The 17,661-nt window shown below is 39.2% G+C and overlaps 1 protein-coding gene across 3 annotated transcripts in view; it reads right to left on the bottom strand.

Annotated features, from left to right (window-relative positions):
* Positions 1-589: 589 nt before the first annotated feature.
* LPIN1 (lipin 1) overlaps positions 590-17,661 on the bottom strand; it is an 83,856-nt gene continuing 66,784 nt past the window's right edge. For all 3 annotated transcript variants that reach the window (XM_054195200.1, XM_054195199.1, XM_054195201.1), the window contains 6 exons: positions 15,757-15,905; positions 13,974-14,060; positions 10,308-10,460; positions 8,377-8,491; positions 4,990-5,093; positions 590-4,169 (listed from right to left, as the gene is read on the bottom strand). In XM_054195200.1, coding sequence (XP_054051175.1) covers positions 4,010-4,169; positions 4,990-5,093; positions 8,377-8,491; positions 10,308-10,460; positions 13,974-14,060; positions 15,757-15,905 — 768 coding nt within the window. In that variant the 3' untranslated portion in view covers positions 590-4,009. The remainder of the gene's footprint in view (positions 4,170-4,989; positions 5,094-8,376; positions 8,492-10,307; positions 10,461-13,973; positions 14,061-15,756; positions 15,906-17,661) is intronic.

The following is a 17,661-nucleotide window of genomic DNA, read 5'->3' as shown; positions in this document are numbered from 1 at the left end:
GCAGAGGGAGCAGGAGGCAGCGCTGTGTTCTCACAGACAGGAGGAAAGGGTATTTTTCTTCTCACAAAGCAGAATGGCCAATGTCAAAGAGGAGGAAAAAGTTAAAAAAAAAAAAACAAAAGAAAAAAAAAGAAAAGGCTATCTAGTCTCATTGCTGTGAATGACAGCGCTCCCATTCAAAACAGATGGCTGGCTTTTCCTTAGGTCACATCAGGAATTAGAGGAAAGGAAAATTCAAAAAAATTCTGGGGTGGGGTAAGATTTCCGACTGGTTCAATTTACTCCAGTTCCCACCTGGTTGCTCTTGGATCCGAGGTGCTGTTCCTACACCCCAAAACAGCCAGAGCCCAGATCCTGGCCCCGTCTCCCTCAGTAAACTCTTCCCATTTGAAAAGGCTCCGGGTCAAACGCTGTAGCTGAACTGCAAAAAAATTTTGCAAGTGCTGGAAGTTCCACCGGATAGCCCTGATAAGAGACCGGCAATTGAGACTGGAGCTACAAAACACTTTACAGAGTTTCAACAGTTCCGCAAAAGCACTCTGCCACTATCAAAGTATGCAGAAAAATAGAAAAGCCAGAAAAAACCCCGCAACTTATATTTGCCTTTATTACAATATACATTTCTACCCCTGTTGCATCCAGCAGATCAAAATGAGGTGTTAAAATTATTTTCATCATTGCAGTAGCACATACATATACAGAGTAAATACTGTATATAAATAGGCCTTGAAATAATAATCCATATCTACAAATAAAAAAATATCCAATACTCTCTTTCTCCTCCCTCCCCAAATTACAGCAGTAACATTTTATCTTCGGGGTAACTAACGCAACAGGCATGGTATTCTTTCCCTCACACGACACAGCCGGAGCACTGTGGTCATCAGCTTCAAGAAAATAAGCGTTAGTCATTCCTCACTGCTGCGTATTCTAGTTTATGTGTATCGTGTAAATAGAATATACTGTGATTTAATGTGTCTGCATATTTATGTTAGCCAAATATTCTTTCTGTAGCATAAACCAGCGTTACACTGCAAGCAAGGCGGAAATTTTTTTTCTTTCACAGAAAGAGTAGGAGTTTGTTAAACCATCCCTTTTTCTTCTACATGAATTAATAAAGCAGTTTAAATATTAGGCATAAAATGGCTCACAAACCAAATCAAAATGTCTTGTAGCCTCTGAAAAAGTATGGCGATGTTTCTAGCAGGTCAAAACTTTGATTTTTGTGTCTTTTTTGTGAGCAAATTTGATAAACATTAGTTATAGAAACACACATTTTGTTTCACCGTTCAGCTATATGTCAACTTTCAGCTACAAAGGGATACACAGTATGTCAGAAGTCAGGCACTGAACTTCAACAGAATCACAGAAATGTTGGTCAGAAGGGACCCCTGGAGGTCATCCAGTCCAACTTCATGCTCGGAGCAGATGATTGCCAACACTAGATCAACTCAGCCGTAACTCTGTTTAACCAAGTCTTTAAAAACTCCAGGACGGAGACTCCGCAGCGCCTCAGGGTCACCTGTACCAGTGCTGCACTACGCCTACAAATCTCACAGAAGTAAAACAACCATCATTCACGCTATCATTTGGTTTGAAATACTAATGGCAACAAACAACCCTGGATTAACTATTTATTAAGTTATAAATAAATACAACACAGGCTTTACTTGCGGAGAACTCTCAGGGCCCGTCTTTTCTGGCGGAAGCTACTGTGTGTGGTACCTTAGGAAAACAGATCTTTACTGTTAAGGATAAAAACCACAAAACTGACAGCCTCTTACTGAAGGATTGGTTTGGTTTTATTTTGCATAATAAATAGATCGAAATAAGCCTTTATGAAAACTAAATTAAAATAGGATGCAGTTGGTATATTCACCCATTCATTCAATCATTAATGACAAGTATTACTAGATACTTAAAGGAAAGCGTGGCAATATTTAGAGATGCAATCACCTCAGTTTGGCAACCTGCAATCCCCATTGATTGTCTTTCAGAAAACCTATACCACATTTCTTCCATCTTTTTACTTAAAGATATTTGCATTTTCTTTAAACTTTCAAGAGACCATAATCAGCCTGGGTTGTTAAACACGCATTTCCTCCTCTTTGCGTTTGTCTAATCCTCATATCTCCAAACTGGGCACGCACCTTGCCCGAAGCAGCAACATTCACGTGAAAAGGAAGACAGGGAGGACTCACCACTGCACACTGCAGCTGTATCGAGGATTGCACTTATATTCATTACTATTGAAGGCACAGAGAAATCAAAAATTGGCCCCCTGATATCCCAGATAAAGTCTGCAGCACTAAAAGTTAAAAAAAAAAAACCCTACTACAGAATTGCCATCCTACCTACATTGCTATCACTCTCGACATGCAAAACCAGAATTTGGTGAAACAGAACAAATGTGACACAGAGCAGGTGTTCCCAAACTTTGGGTGCTAACTTACTACAATCACATCTTAAAATTTCTCCTGGACCACTCTGCCTTCCTATTATTAAACTCTTAACTGAAAACACTACAAAGCAGCTGCAAAACATGTACCATAGCCTTACAGATCACAAGCTGGCAGAGACCACAGCTTGTGAACCACTGTTTTAGCTATATTGAAATACAATATACATGGAATCCCATGATGCCATTTCAGAGAACAATTAGACTTTTAAATATATTTTAAAAGGAAAAAGTTTCTTTCCTAGCTACAAGCACATTTGAGAATCATTTGGCATGTAGTCACTTGATGTCTCCATTTTAAGTAAAGTACCACATTGTGTAAAGGCAGACCATTTGGAAAACATTATCAAGTGATCTGCAGTATTGCTTTTAGCACGCACAGTTAAGTCTTAAGGCTGTCAAAAGCAGGTAGCAAAACCAGTATCTACAGCTTGTGTCTGGACAAATAAGGAAGAAAAAAAGATGAAAGAGGAGATCTCATTATCTTGTAGGAGAGTAAATTGCACTAAAAGTATCCATTCTTCATGATACAAAAACAAAAGAAAAAAAACCCATACAGTTAAAAACCTGAGATGCATCATTCACTAGCATCAAAGTTCACATTTTAGCCAAAATAACGTTTCAAAAAAAAAAACTATTCCATTTTGACAAAATCCTCAGTGTTCTTGGCTCAGTAATGGTCTTGAAACTCAGCAGATTCTGGGGGCAAGATGTCTTTACTGAAAATCACTGACTTCAGTAAGATGGGCACTACGCACAGTAGCCCATAACTTCCGCTTGCACACTTACCTTAATGCAAATAGCAATTCTCGAAGCATGCTACTTCTCAAATTGAGAAATACTGCCAGAATCTAGCCACCTTATTTCACTTGCTTTCTGTTTAGATTACACATCAGTTATTTCCTCAGAAAAGCAGTTACCTTGTCAAAACAACAGGCTGGAATAAATCAACACAGCTCAATTGGCTTTGATAGCCTCACTGATTTACAACAGCTGAGGATCTAGACCAGTAATTAACTCTTAAACAAACAGTTGTTGGTCAAGCAAGGGGAAAGAGGAAGAATCATTCACTCCTTCAGAGAAAGGAATTTTGACATATGGGTTGCAATCCCTGTCAGTGTCACCAGACGATGTCAGGAATGGTGAGCACCTTCAGCTCCCTTACTTGCAGGGTGTTCTGATGAGATGAAAAATTACTTCAGTGAGGCAGAAAAGATACAGAACCACTTTATGACCTTATGGCACGTTAAACTGCAACTCCAACATCACTTCACTTTTATTTGACCTTAGGTGATGAAACTCTATGGCACAATTTGAGGAGCTGGGTGAAGAGCTAGAAACACAACTCCTATTCCCAGTAAGACTCCTTCTTGTCATCTGGAAACGTGACTAAGTATGAAAAAGCATTTTTAAATTTGCTCACAGCAAAAGAATACAATGCTCACAACATCACAGATTCCAGCTGAACTGTCAACAGCAGAAGCCAAGTTGTATCCTTTCAATACAAGCTAACTCATTCTTTGAGCTGAGACCAACAGTTTGGAGACGCAGCTAAGATGAGGCTGGATGTACATCCTGAGTTTCAAAAGGTGGCAGAGGTTCTCTCCAGTAGGTGAACTGACTGTAGGTATCAGAACAAGGGAAATCTGAAGAATGGCTTCTTTTCAGCAAAGGGAAAATGTGATCTACCACTTCACACAGTCTGACGTAGCTGGAAAATAAATAAAAAGAATGGTGAACCATTGCAGATCTTCTTTCTTTGAATTTTTCCTAAGTCCCCAACCACTCAGGCATGGCTACTCTTCCCACTGACAAGTCACCCTCCTCAAGTGAGTAAAACTAAACTGGATTTTGGTGCCTAGCTTCCAGAGAAGATTCACAGTTCAGATACAAAATCCATTCATTCTAAGAAACGACAGCAAGAAATAGATGCAATTTTCCACCCATATCACCTGCTAAAACATTCAAGCCCCATATTTTGCTTCTCCATTTCTGTCCAGCTTGGCTCAAGCAGCTCCCTGCTCAATCGATTATTCCTATTTTATACACATACGGCTCCCCGTCAACGAAGGGCACTCTTAACGTGACTAAATGCCATTTCCATTCAGTGTTAGATACTACAGTGCCGAAGCATCCTGCTGGAAGCCATCAGCCCTATCTTCAGATTTTGTCTTCTGGCTCTTCTAGATAGAAGCTCCAGGAAAAGGAAATTTTGAGAAGGCCATGAAAAGGCAGATGGCTTCAGGAAGCTACCTAGTCTCATTATTATGCAGGCCAAATTGTACACTGATAATTCCTTTACATGATTAAAGTAGATGGAATATATTCCACTAAATACTAAATTATTTCTTTTCGTCAGTTTTACTGGTGGAAAGCCTGTATTTTATTCTAATTTTTTTTATGTTTTGTTTGAAATATTCTAAGGAATCTTTCATTAGTAAGATCAAATGCATCTTTGGGCAACTTGAGTCATAAATTAGAACAGCAAATTAATTTAGTCTATAAGGTGTTAGAGATAAGAGATTACTTACGATGAGATGTTTGTCTTTGCATGCTCTTGTATAAGTTCTCCTTTGGGGTTAACTGTAAATATCCTGTTTAAAGAAACCCCCACCTGTTTATATGAATAAACATCCTAAACAGAAGAGGAAAAAGACAAGAAGAAAAAAAGAAAAATCATGATTCTGCCCTTGTACAATAATGTTTATTCTTGCTGGACTATATTACACAGAAGAACATACTCACACAGTATTGGTACTAAATTTATCTAGTTATTGTGTATTTGAAATTCTCCATTATGTTACAAATGAGGTCAGTCTAACAAAATGTTCATGAAACAGACAATTTGCAGCTAGGTAAGGAGTTTGCCACTTCAGTGTGAACTATTGATCAAAATCACATTCATTTTTTCAGTAGCTTCCCTTGACGCAAAAGTAACATTCAATAAAAAACTAATGATATTTGGTGTAAAGGCATTTGCACTTTCATTTTTCTTTAGAGAATATTTCGTTTCCTGGGTGCACTGTACCAAGTATCTTGCAACAGTGTACAGAGGTTAAAACACAACTGACACATGAAACAGTGATTGGTTTCCAAGGACAAGGTCACAGAAGGAAGTCATGACAACTGTGTCTACATTAAAACCCAGGACGCATCTCTTAGCTCCCCAGTTCAGATTTGTGCCATAGCCATATATTGACTCCATGTCAGAGCAAAGGGGGGAAAAAAGGGGAAGCAAGGCATATATGCCAAAATAGCAGCAGTGAGCCCCAGCAGACAATGCAGATGCAACTCTGGGAAGTACAATTAGAACTCCGAATTAAGAACATCTTCTAAGAAATACAATTCTTAAGGAAAGCAGTGCATAAGTTTTGATCTGTTCTGAAGAAAAGCTTGACAAAAGCAAAGACGAAAATAACTCCCAGAAGATCAGAGCAAAAACAAGCTTCCATTTTACTATTATAAATCATGGTTTTAAAAGCTGAGGTTGTGAAAGACTGGAATGTTAATGAAGATATAAAGATTATTTTTATCTCTATGTTGTAAAGACTGTTCCAAAAAAAAAAAAAAACAAAACATTAAGTAACTGAACAAATGTGAAGAGCAGTCACTTCAAGAATTCAGCATCCTGGCAGTCCATGCACTATCTACACCTGTAACACACACAAGTACTGAAATTTCACTGAGATTGTCCTGTGGAAAAAAAAATAAAAAAAAAAAAAAAATAAAAAAAACCCACAAGACAAGCAGCACAGAAATTTGAGAAAGCGATGATCCTGATCCTCACAAAGCCAGTAGCACACCTCACACCTGAAGACTGCACTCCAACAGCGATTAGAGGAGTGAGTTACCAATAATTTCTTTAGAAACGTTAACTTACAGCTTTATTTGAAATTTTATTGAAGTATGCATGAAAATAATGACTTTATTCTATTTCCCTGAGGTTCAAAAAAATGGAACCAGAGGTAGGAATCATCCATAATACCAACCCAAGAAAGTGTTTAAAAAGTTATTTCAGACCCATATGTCTAAAGGGACCTTGATAATGGAAGCTAAGCTATGTATGATCTAACAACTGTCTAGCAATCGGACAGTGAGGACCTCCTGTCCTCTCTGACATAATACTTCTAAATATGCAATTTGCTAAAAGTTGAAGCTGAAGAGTTGCTGTTCATAAATGTCAGCAACCCCAACAAAAATATGAGACAAGTGTAGAAACAAAGCCCCACCAGAAAGGCATGCTGAATCCTCTCAAATGCAGCTACAACACCCATGGTTTCGGTGCCAAAATATCCTGCCAGGCACCTCTGTCCAACACTGAGGCATATCAACTGCCCAGTCTCTGAATGTTCATGTTCACACTGGCAATGGCCAGGGTACACATTTATAATGATAATTTTGTCAAGCTATCAATGTTCCTGGTAGTGAACATATCTCAGCTGTGAGCAGCTAGGGGCTGGAATCCATGGTCCATGGACTACGCCTGTATGGAGTCAGTGGAGAAAGATGGTCACCTAGAACCTGAATTACTTACTCTCTCTCCAGACACGTCCCATTTCTCTCCACCAACCAGACAAAGAGGTAACCAACTGGAATGTTCTCTGGTTAATCATACTGAGAAATATGAAGGGTCAAGGACCATTCTCTCAAGATCAAATTACATGTCCATGACACAGGCATATAATTAAGCCAGTTTAGCTTCCAAAACAGGGTTGATACACCCAAGCTGCACGCTAGCCATATGGTTATGTCCTTTAGCCATAAACACCACACTGGTGTCACCAGGTTTCTTGTTACATGTGTTTCTACAGAAAATATTACCTGAAGAACCAAATTCTCTGTGGGGCTCCTGGGCACAAATACGGGCCCCGTCTGCCTAATTTAGTTAGCATCTAAATTTAGGTGCCCAGTGAAACTATAAATATCTAAAGAAGTTTTATACATATATATATGCTTCTGAAAGTGGGATGCTTTCAAAGGTTTTGAGTGAAACAAAGCCCCTGTCCTTCCTTAGACACCTATTACGATACCTATGCTAGTAAACTAAGCAGGGTGAATGCCCATTCTCAGACTTGGAAGTCTCTCAACATTGTGTCAGTATTACTAAACTTTCTATATGCCACCTCTCATAAAACCCAAAATCCCATAAAAAAACCAACCCGCCACAGCCCCACATTCACAAACACACATACACACAATAAGGCTATATCAAATGCCCACTGGGAAGAGTCCATGCCCCAAGCTAACACAGCAATCATATCAAGAAATTGCCAGGAAACTGCTAGCTGCCTGTGTGTCAACAAAGTCTCTTGGATCATACTAAAAATTTAAAAGACGGGATGATCACATGCCAGGGTCCCTGCCTCTGCCCGAGCTCCTGAGACCATTTCCTTTTCTGGATGCATAAAAGTATTTTTTGGGCTAGGACAGGAGAAAGAAAAGCCTATAGCCCAATTATACAGCCTTCAAATGGGTGACAGAAATCTGTCTTCCCCTCTCCATGTCAAACGGCATCTCACTTTCCATGCAAAGTAGAACTTTTTAGTGGCATACAAGTTCTTTTGAGCGTACTTAGAGTTTGAAGTATAAATTTCACCAATATTCATCTGAGAGATTTTCTGTCTGTCAACATGAATCTCACTGACACTGTATCAGTGTGGATTAAAATGAGACCAGTGTTTTCACACCAGCTTAACTGCCAATTTACACAGATGTAAAATAGTTATTTTGCTGCTTTTCCATCTCTGTTTGCATCCTATATTGCAAGATCTTTGAGGAAGACCCTTTATATTTTCCTTTGTATAGGACGTAATAAAATTTAAATTCCCATTTAAAGCTTGTAGGTTCTAATGCAACAGAACCATGAAATAACAGCAACCTTTTGCATTCTCTGCAATAGAAAAAAAATTCATACTTACAGCAGGCCTGTTTCCAAAAGCAGCATAAAAGGGTTCTGTGTTAGGATAAAATAAGTTTTTGATGTCTGTCAAACACTGAACTTTAAATTTTTCTGGCTTCTTTTCTATCACCTCCCTGAAATGATAAAAAAGGGAGACTGAATAAGTACACATGAAATACAGCACAAACCATTTTATTTTCTCTATTCAACATTTTTACCTAGCTGGATACTCCTACAGAGCCTCCAACCTTCTCCAATAAATCTTGGTTTGGAAATCACAGTGCTCACAAAGACAAAATAGCATTCCCAAGCTTACATAATGGGCACAGTAAATAAATCCTCTGAAAGAAGGGAACTTCTACTGAAACCTATGTTGTAAAGATGGCTACTGAGCAAGGATGGTTGATTATAGGGAGTAGCTGCTAAATAAAGCCTCATGAGACATAAATTGTCATGAAGTAAACTGCTTCCTGAGAACTACAGCATGATTCATAGATTATATTAGCCTTCACTGTTTATAGCCTTTTTTTTTTCCATTATTTTTAAAAGGATTGCAATTACCATATGTGCTAGAAGCACCTCAGCCTGTTAAGATACTGCTACAGTCAGAGTCCTCCATCACTGCTAATTAGCAAAAGTTAAGGAATAAAGCAATCTTCTATTTCTCTTCAGTTACTCCTTACAGAATATCACATTCATTAATGAACAGAGGAGCTATCTCATCTCTGGGCAAAAGCCCTTTCACAACAGCTTCTCTTGGCAAGGAGACTGAACAGGTGGCAGAGTCTGGAGTTCCCATAACATAGGAAGATGCCAGCACGACACAAAAGCTCTTCAGAAGCTCAGAATCCCATATCCTAGCACCAACACATATGTCAAGGAAGATGTGAATAGTACAGAAGCTTCAGAGGAGTAATACAGCCCTTTGGAAGAGCAGCTCCATGTATAAATCAAAGTTTGAGAAGGTGCAAAAGAAGAATAAAACCATCTTTCCTCAGTCTCAGCATACGCCTGATCTCAGAGCCCTCAAGCCCACAATGATTAAATCTACAGATAACAACGAAGTCATTGCCCACACATCACAGCAGTTACAGTAGTATACACTGAAAGATGGCCATTCTTTTGTCTAAACAAGATACGAAAACAGTATCACTTTAAATGTATTTCTAGATATGAGGAGCATAAGATAACAGTAACTACCCTTTCACTGCATTTATTATTTAATCAGTGTGAGAAGTGCACTGTAATACTTCCACAGCCTCTTATATTTAGAACATGACTGGTAAGACAGCCTGTAGCATGTCACTCAATCAGGAGAATGTCTGAACAACCTTCTATTAAAAATTCTAATGAAATATATCCTGTCACAGCAGCTTTTAACAGCTTAAAATATTTTCAGTAATCACTTGACATGCTTCACTAAATTAGGAAGAAGGTACGATATTCGAGATCTGTGCTATTATTATGCACTTACTACAGTTCAACACCTAGAAAGAATATTGCCCATGCAGAATACCACAGCGCAGTCAGGAGTATTAAAAGTTCATTTCATTTTCCCACGAATTTCTTCAAAACCCACAAAGTAATATTCTTCCACAAAAAAATATTTATGCCAATGGGAACGCCTTACAAGTCAAGACTAGAGTGTTATTAAAATGTTCACGTTTTTCCCATAACTAAATATTAACACACCATGTTGAACACATGAAGTCAACAGGTAGGACAGTGCACAGATGCGTATTGAGGCATGTCTAAGAGATAAACTAAGCAATGTGACTTTCTATTGGATTTTGGTCTTTATCTAATAAAATTTCTTCTTAATTAAATTTTGCACCAAAACGTTAAGAAAAAAACATTATGAATGATTTCAAGTACTCCCATAAAAAACCTGAGAATTCAGTCTCCACCAACCTCCGAGTCTCTTTTTGCATAAAAGGGACATTGCAGTACCTGTGAAGAGCTGAGAATAAGCTGCTCGGACTCAGCAAGAGTGGCCCTTGAGGCAGCACAGTTCCTCGTTCATTGACCCAGTGCAAGTATCCTCTGGTCATGTCTGCCATTCCAATAGCGCGTGCTGAGCAATACAAAAATTTATATCCATTTCTGTGAACAGAAATAAAAGAAGAAATTACTGTAAAAATAAAGCTGGTATTTTGATGTTAATAATTTTGGGAGGTTTGATTCTTGTAAAAATAACCATGACGGTTGAACAGACTTATCTTTAACCTAGACTTATTTAAAAGGAATAAAAACATTTATGCCAGAACCTTGGATAATTAAAATCCATCTAGCTCCACTGCAGTTAGTGATTTACATCTAAACAGGGCTCGTTTACCTCTGGTCTTCTCATGGCTTATGACTTCTTATGGTTTTCTATCTGCCCCTGCATAGTGGAACCATACTCCTTAGTAGATGTCATTTCAGTTAATGCTGAGGGGAAAACACTTGGCATAAAGCAGAAAATGGTGTATTAGCCTTTGCTGTATTAACAGTGTTTACTCCTGCCTCTTGAGCCCGTGCAAAAAAAGACTAGTCTATGTGCAGAAGTAGCACATTCCTTGAAGTCGGAGCAAATCTGAACTTCAAAACACAGTATGAGAAGTAATCTTTGACTTGACACTGAAATAAAAGTTTTGGCAGAAGTCACAGGTTACCCTTGGTTCTGTTCCTGATAGAACAGAGTCCAGTGATGTTGGTTCAACCTAATAGCAATTTACTTCAAGTCCTATAATGAAATTCTTGTTCATAAAATAAAGAAATACTGTACTCAGTGCACTCGTGGTCATTAAATCTAAGTATTGAACATTTATATGGTGTTCTGCTGTAATATCTAGCCTTTACATAATTAACTTGGTAATTTGAAAAACAACATGACTCAAATCTATTTTTTTCTCTTATGTTTATGATCACCAAAGCCCTAACAATTAACAATGCTGGCAGGCATAGAAATAACAACAGTAATTAAAAAAATTAATTAACATTTTCACCAAGTGTAATGCAGAGGTTATACACAGAACTAAATACTGCTCAGCATGTGAATTCCCAGGCTGTCCTGTCTTTTTTGTAATCACGTATGGCTATACGGAATGAAAGCACAAACAAGTGTCTCTGCCACAATTTAGATTCCATCATCCATAATTTACAATTCATCATCCGCGTAAAACAAAAAGCAATAAATGAACCTTAGCATAACCCTAGTACACAGAAAAAAAAAATCAGATTAGCTAAGAGGACCGTTGTGATGTGTACTACAGGCTCTTCAAAAATTTATGGTAATTTGAATATATAAGAACATCTGAATTTAATGTAATAAAAGAAAACCAATTTTAATTTTCTGCATAAAGCAGAAATATCAACCCAGACAGACAGCAATCAGTAACCCCCTTGGTAAAAGTTAAAATCCGAATGCAGAACATCAGAATACATCAGATACTTCATCCGATTCCATTCGGACATCAATTAATTCTTCTCCTCGTTTCCTTTTTTCTCTCAATTGCTAATCACAAAACTTACCACACTCTCTGTCTCTGAGCCTTCAGTGTACCTAGTGGCTTGACTACATTGCAATGTAGCCAGGGAACCAACAGTACAGCTGTGCTCTTGCACTAGCCGCCTTTGCTCACCTAGAAGCATTCCCACACACCGCCTCACGTGCGTCAGTCCAATCATCTCGTGTTCATATTCATCAGAGGAAATATCACAAGTTTTCTGGAGTATATTGTTCTAGGTCATACCAGGGTACTCTTTCTGTTAATGACATTCACTGACCTAAAGCACAGCTGATCTACCATAGCCCAATGGAAAAAAATAGTTTTTTCAAAACACCATTAGATCTCAGGTATGTTCAGCTACTTCTTGAAAAGGCCTGTCTTTCTCCATGGATTACACAGAGTGTACAAGCCACAAATAAAGATGATGAATCCCTGTCCTTACCCACACAGCAGCACAGAAGGTATTTATTACTGTGGACCAACAGGCACGAGTGCAAATCAACTCCTGAGCTATAATACAGCAGCTCGCACTGGTGTTGCCAGGCAAAGAGCCAGTTCCTCAGGCTCTTCATAGCATATGTCTTACTGACTTTCAATGCCTTTAAATTGCACTTCAAGCGACATTTACTACTCTCAAAATTAACCAATAACACAAGAGTCTTTTACGACTGATCTTTCCTAAATTTGCAATTTAATAACAGAATTAATAACAAAACAAATATGTATAATAACAAAATAAATTGCATAATCATCAGTAGTAAAGATCATCATCAATGTCTTCGAAGCTCATCAATATTTATATAACAAATAAAACAACAATATTAGCAGTGAGTATCCCAAATGGATCCATTTCTACTCAAAGTAAAACACCCTGCTCTACTTTAAGGGTAAGATTTACCTTGCTTGACTAGAAGCCTAATGTTTAAACAGCTCAAGTCTAAGCTGTTTCACTAAACTCCCTTTCTACTCACTGCAAAGAGAGGGAACCCACGCAAATGGATTCATTCCATGTGTTTTAGATTTCATCCCTGCATGACTACAGGTGAGTCAAGATTGGGAAGAAGAATTCCGCCTACAACGACCACCCTGGGGTAAACAGTCTTCATGTATTTCACAATTTCCTCAACAAGGAGAGAAAGGAAAGGGTATTAGCATCTTATTAATTAATGCTGCTGCAACTCTCAGTTTGCAAAAAAGTTCCACTTGCTGCAACTGTGCAACTCATAGAATCATAGGGTTGGAAGGGACCTCTGGAGATCATCTAGTCCAACCCCCTGCCAGAGCAGGGTCACCCAGAGCAGGTTGCACAGGAACGCGTCCAGGTGGGCTTTGAATGTCTCCAGAGAAGGAGACTCCACCACCTCTCTGGGCAGCCTGTGCCAGTGCTCTGCCACCCTCAAAGGAAAGAAGTTCCTCCTCATGTTTAGGCGGAACTTCCTATGCTCAAGTTTGTGCCCATTACCTCTTGTCCTGTCCCTGGGCACCACTGAAAAGAGCCTGGCCCCATCCTCCTGACACCCACCCTTTAGGCAGTTATAAGTGTTGATAAGGTCCCCCCTCAGTCATCTTTTTTCCAGACTAAGAAGACCCAGGTCTCTCAGCCTTTCTTCATAAAAGAGGTGTTCCAGTCCCCTAATCATCTTCGTAGCCCTTTGCTGCACCCTCTCTAGCAGTTCCCTGTCCTTCTTGAACCGGGGAGCCCAGAACTGGACACAGTACTCCAGGTGCGGCCTCACCAAGGCAGAGTAGAGGGGGAGGATGACCTCCCTTGACCTGCTGCCCACACTCTTCTTGATGCACCCCAGGATGCCATTGGCCTTCTTGGCCATGAGGGCCAACTCATTCAAATTACTACATTCTTTGGAACTAAGTGTAGCTATCTGTTTGGGATGGTTGGCAGATCAATCACTCCTCATTGGTAGCAGGCTTTTTGACATCACAAAGCAGGTTTTGCTCTGGATATCATACAGCAGATGTTTACACTGTGTAGCACCACTGAAGCGATGAGACGTGGATAAAATTCTCACCCTTATAGGTTAAAAGAAGCCTAGAGAAATTTAAATTTTTATGTGCAAATGAATAAACACAAGCCACAGATGCATGAACAGATTTACTGAACACTTACTGGCTCACTTTATGGTACAACTTCGCAATCCCTTGGTGCGTCCAGTCTTTTCCAAGAGTCGGCAAAATATGACCTAAAGTATCTGACCTGAGTAACGGAAAAACAATATAACTGAACTGAAAGAAAGCCAATATGTATAATAATAGATGACGCTAATACAAACCCCACTTATTTGCCTAGCAGCAAAGGAAAACAAGGTTTTCTGTAAGGTACTGATTGTGATCAGAATGGATGATTTTATTCTCCTTTCTTTTGAGATGGGCTGACATGCCCATCCTTTGCCATGTTATTTTAATTACTCTTGTACCCCAGGACTTGTCTTCATGGACAAACTCGTGACCCATAAGGTAACGTGGAAGTTAGAGCATACGCTCTATGGCTATCAATCTATCAATCTAAAATCTACACGGGCTATCAATCAGACCTGTACTAAGCCAGCCAGCCAGTACTAAGCATGCTTTTTGAGGTTTTCATTAAGTGTTTTCTAAATAAACCAAATCTACCCATAAGTGAGATTTATGGGAAATTGCAAGCATAAGAAGTGACATTCTAGCTTACTTCAAAATAACTTCTCCACATAAAGCCAGTAGTTGTTCACATATAAAGTGTTATGAAATAGTTATACTGGTTTCAATGTATTTCCCACTTTATATAAGATAAAATTGTTTACACTATAATAACATCTAGAAATTCAAACAAATGAGCACCTCACTTGGCTAAGAACTATACAGATACACAGAAAGAAATCCACACCCTGAATATCTTGCATCTTAGAGAGAAAACACTGAGCAGTGGCTTAGGATGGATTTGCAAATTATAAGGTTATTATATAAGGTGATTATAATTATAAGGTGAAGTGCTTCAGTAACTCTCTGGTCAGCTCAACAGTAGAGAGGAGTAGATCCCATTCACTTTATAGAAGCTTAAGAAAACAAAAGGGGGGAAATATTAATTTATGTTGGCATCAAAAAAAAAATTGCTCTACAATGAATAAATCACAAGGAAGAAAAGAGTTTCAGTTTAAGTATTTTAATTCACCCCAGATTGCTCTTGGAAATTATTTCTCCTTTGTTCTTTTTCCTAATTAGATATAGCCAAGTTTGATTTTGAAAGAAATTGATTTTGAAACAAATCTAAATATTTCCTTTTAAAAGGTCAAAATAAAATGCCTGTATTTTTATTATGCGTTTCCTTGTTCCACCCACAATTGTTTTCCCCACTGTTAAATAAAAAATAAAAAAATAAAATAATAAAAAAAAAAAAAAATCAGTGAGCAAATCGTTTTGGTCACTCCAAAATTGTGGGGTTTACTCAAAGTACTAATCTGAAACTTTTCATCAAATTCTAATTCTGACATTGATTTCAGAGTCTTGTCTTCTAAATAATAATGTCTTTCACTGGAATGCCCCAGTAATGCCTTTTAAAACAGAATTCATGTGTTTTTTCTTTTTAATGTAGCCAGTGCACTTCATAAGAGTGATGCAGCAAAAAGGTTATGATTTTGCAGAAGGTCCTCCAATACTACTGTAAATACTATCAAAAAACACCAATAGGTGACAAATAATGGGCAAATATAGCATGTGCCTTTAGCTGAATTTTTAATTTTTTAATGATTCTTGCATTGTTTGAAAGCCAAATATAAGAAAATTGCCAAGCCCCCTCCCAAAAAAAAAACACTAGAAGATGATTCTGTGACTCAAAATTTCCTGTTAATTACTTTTTCCTTTAGTCCCAAGGACAACTTGTCCTTGCAGAAAAAGCCTCTCCCTGTTCATGAACTCACCGTGTGATTGTTCCATCAATGTCAGAAATAACAACTTTATCATCCCAATTCCATAGGTAAATGGTGCCTTCACAGCGGCAAGTGCCTTGATACTGCGTTGTAACACTAAAGGTCACATCATTGGGGCCATTCTTGAGCTTTAAGCTTTTCTGCAAGACATTATCAGCGAGATAATCAACAAACTGAGCGCATGAAATGGACACAGTGCAAACACAAAGCCACAGATGATCATTGCCTCGGTCACACTGAATCATTGCTTTCAGCAGAGCTATTGTCTAAATAAGGATAGCAGAGCTTTGCCCTCTGTGCTGTATGTTAGGCAATGATTTATAGAGCACAACAAAAACAACAAACAAAAAAAATTCTGTTTCACAGTCAGGGATATTAAAAAAAAAATCTCCAAAAGTTCACATAAACAATAACAAATTACGGAATAGGGGCTATCTATGGGGGGTTTCCATTCTGAGATATAGATACACATGCAGAGAGGAATGTAGGTAATGAGGAGTTCCATGAATTCTAATCAAGAGTGTTTATATGGGGATTTGTGTTCTATGGTATTACATCTCCTTCCTATAATAACCCACCTCTTATACCATATGTCCTATTACCCTTCAGTCTCCACCAAGTTTCCTCAGCTCTCCCACTTCCCTGCCTTTCCATCCCACTGTCTCCTGTGTCACTTACCAACACGCTGGTCAGGAGACTACTGTCTTTACCAGCACTGTTGGGCCCTAAGCCTTGGGAACAACAGTCCAGGTTGATGCAAACACAAACCCACCATCAGCAAAGGAAGAGTAAGTGAACTATTCCAGGAGCTTAAGCCCTACAAATTGATGGGCCCTGAAAATATCCACCCAAGGGTGCTAAGAGAGATGGCTGACATCATGCAATGCCTCTCTCTATAATCTTTGGGAAGTCATGGAGATTGGGGGGCATCCCAGAAGACTGGAAGAAGGCTGATGTCACCTCCATCTACAAGAAGGGCTTAAAGAAGGATCCAGGAAATTATAGGCCCATCAGTCTGTCTTCAGTCCCTGGGAAAGTTATGGAATGAATCTTCCTGGGGGCTACCACAAGTCAAATGGAGCATGTGACTGGGAAAAGCCAGCATGGATTCACCAAGGGTAAATCTTGCTTGACAAATCTGATCGCCTTCTATAACAAAGTAACGTGCTTATTTGATGAGGGGTGAGTGGTGGACATTGTCTATCTGAATTTCTCCAAGGTTTCTGACACAGTTCCCCACAGCCTCCTCCTAGAGAAACTGATGCATTATGGTCTAGACAAGTGGACTCTGCAGTGGGCGGGGAACTGGCTGACAGGCTGCACCCAGAGGGTGGTGGCAATTAGCTACTTTTCAAACTGGCAACCTGTCACAAGTGGGGTGCCCCAGGGATCAATACTTTGCCCAATGCTGTTTAGTATCTTCATAAGTGATCTGGGTGATGGGATCAAGTGTACCCTGGTGAAGTTTGCTGATGATACCAAACTGAGTGGGGAAATGGACACTTTGGCAGGGAGAGCCACCTTGCAAGAAAACCTAGATAGGCGGGACAAGTGGGCTAACAAGAACCTTATGAAGTTCAAAAAGGACAAGTGTAAGGTCTTGCACCTGGGAAAATCCAGGAGTGCAGCACAGGCTGGGATCTACCTGGCTGGGAAGCAGCTCTGTGGAAGGGGACCTGGGGGTCCTGGTGGACAAGCAGCTCAGTATGAGTGAACAGTGTGCTGCTGTGGCAAAGGCAGCCAACAGGATGCTGGGCTGCATCAGCAAGGGCATCACCAGCAGAGATAAAGAAGTCATTATCCCACTCTACTCAGCACTTGTCAGGCCCCACCTGGAATACTGTGTTCAGTTTTGGTCCCCACTATGCAAAAAAGATTTGGACAGGCTGGAGAGGG

This window comes from Rissa tridactyla, chromosome 3 (assembly GCF_028500815.1).
Source record: "Rissa tridactyla isolate bRisTri1 chromosome 3, bRisTri1.patW.cur.20221130, whole genome shotgun sequence".
In the NCBI taxonomy this organism is placed as follows: domain Eukaryota; kingdom Metazoa; phylum Chordata; class Aves; order Charadriiformes; family Laridae; genus Rissa; species Rissa tridactyla.
This window is presented reverse-complemented; position numbering and strand designations above follow the sequence as displayed.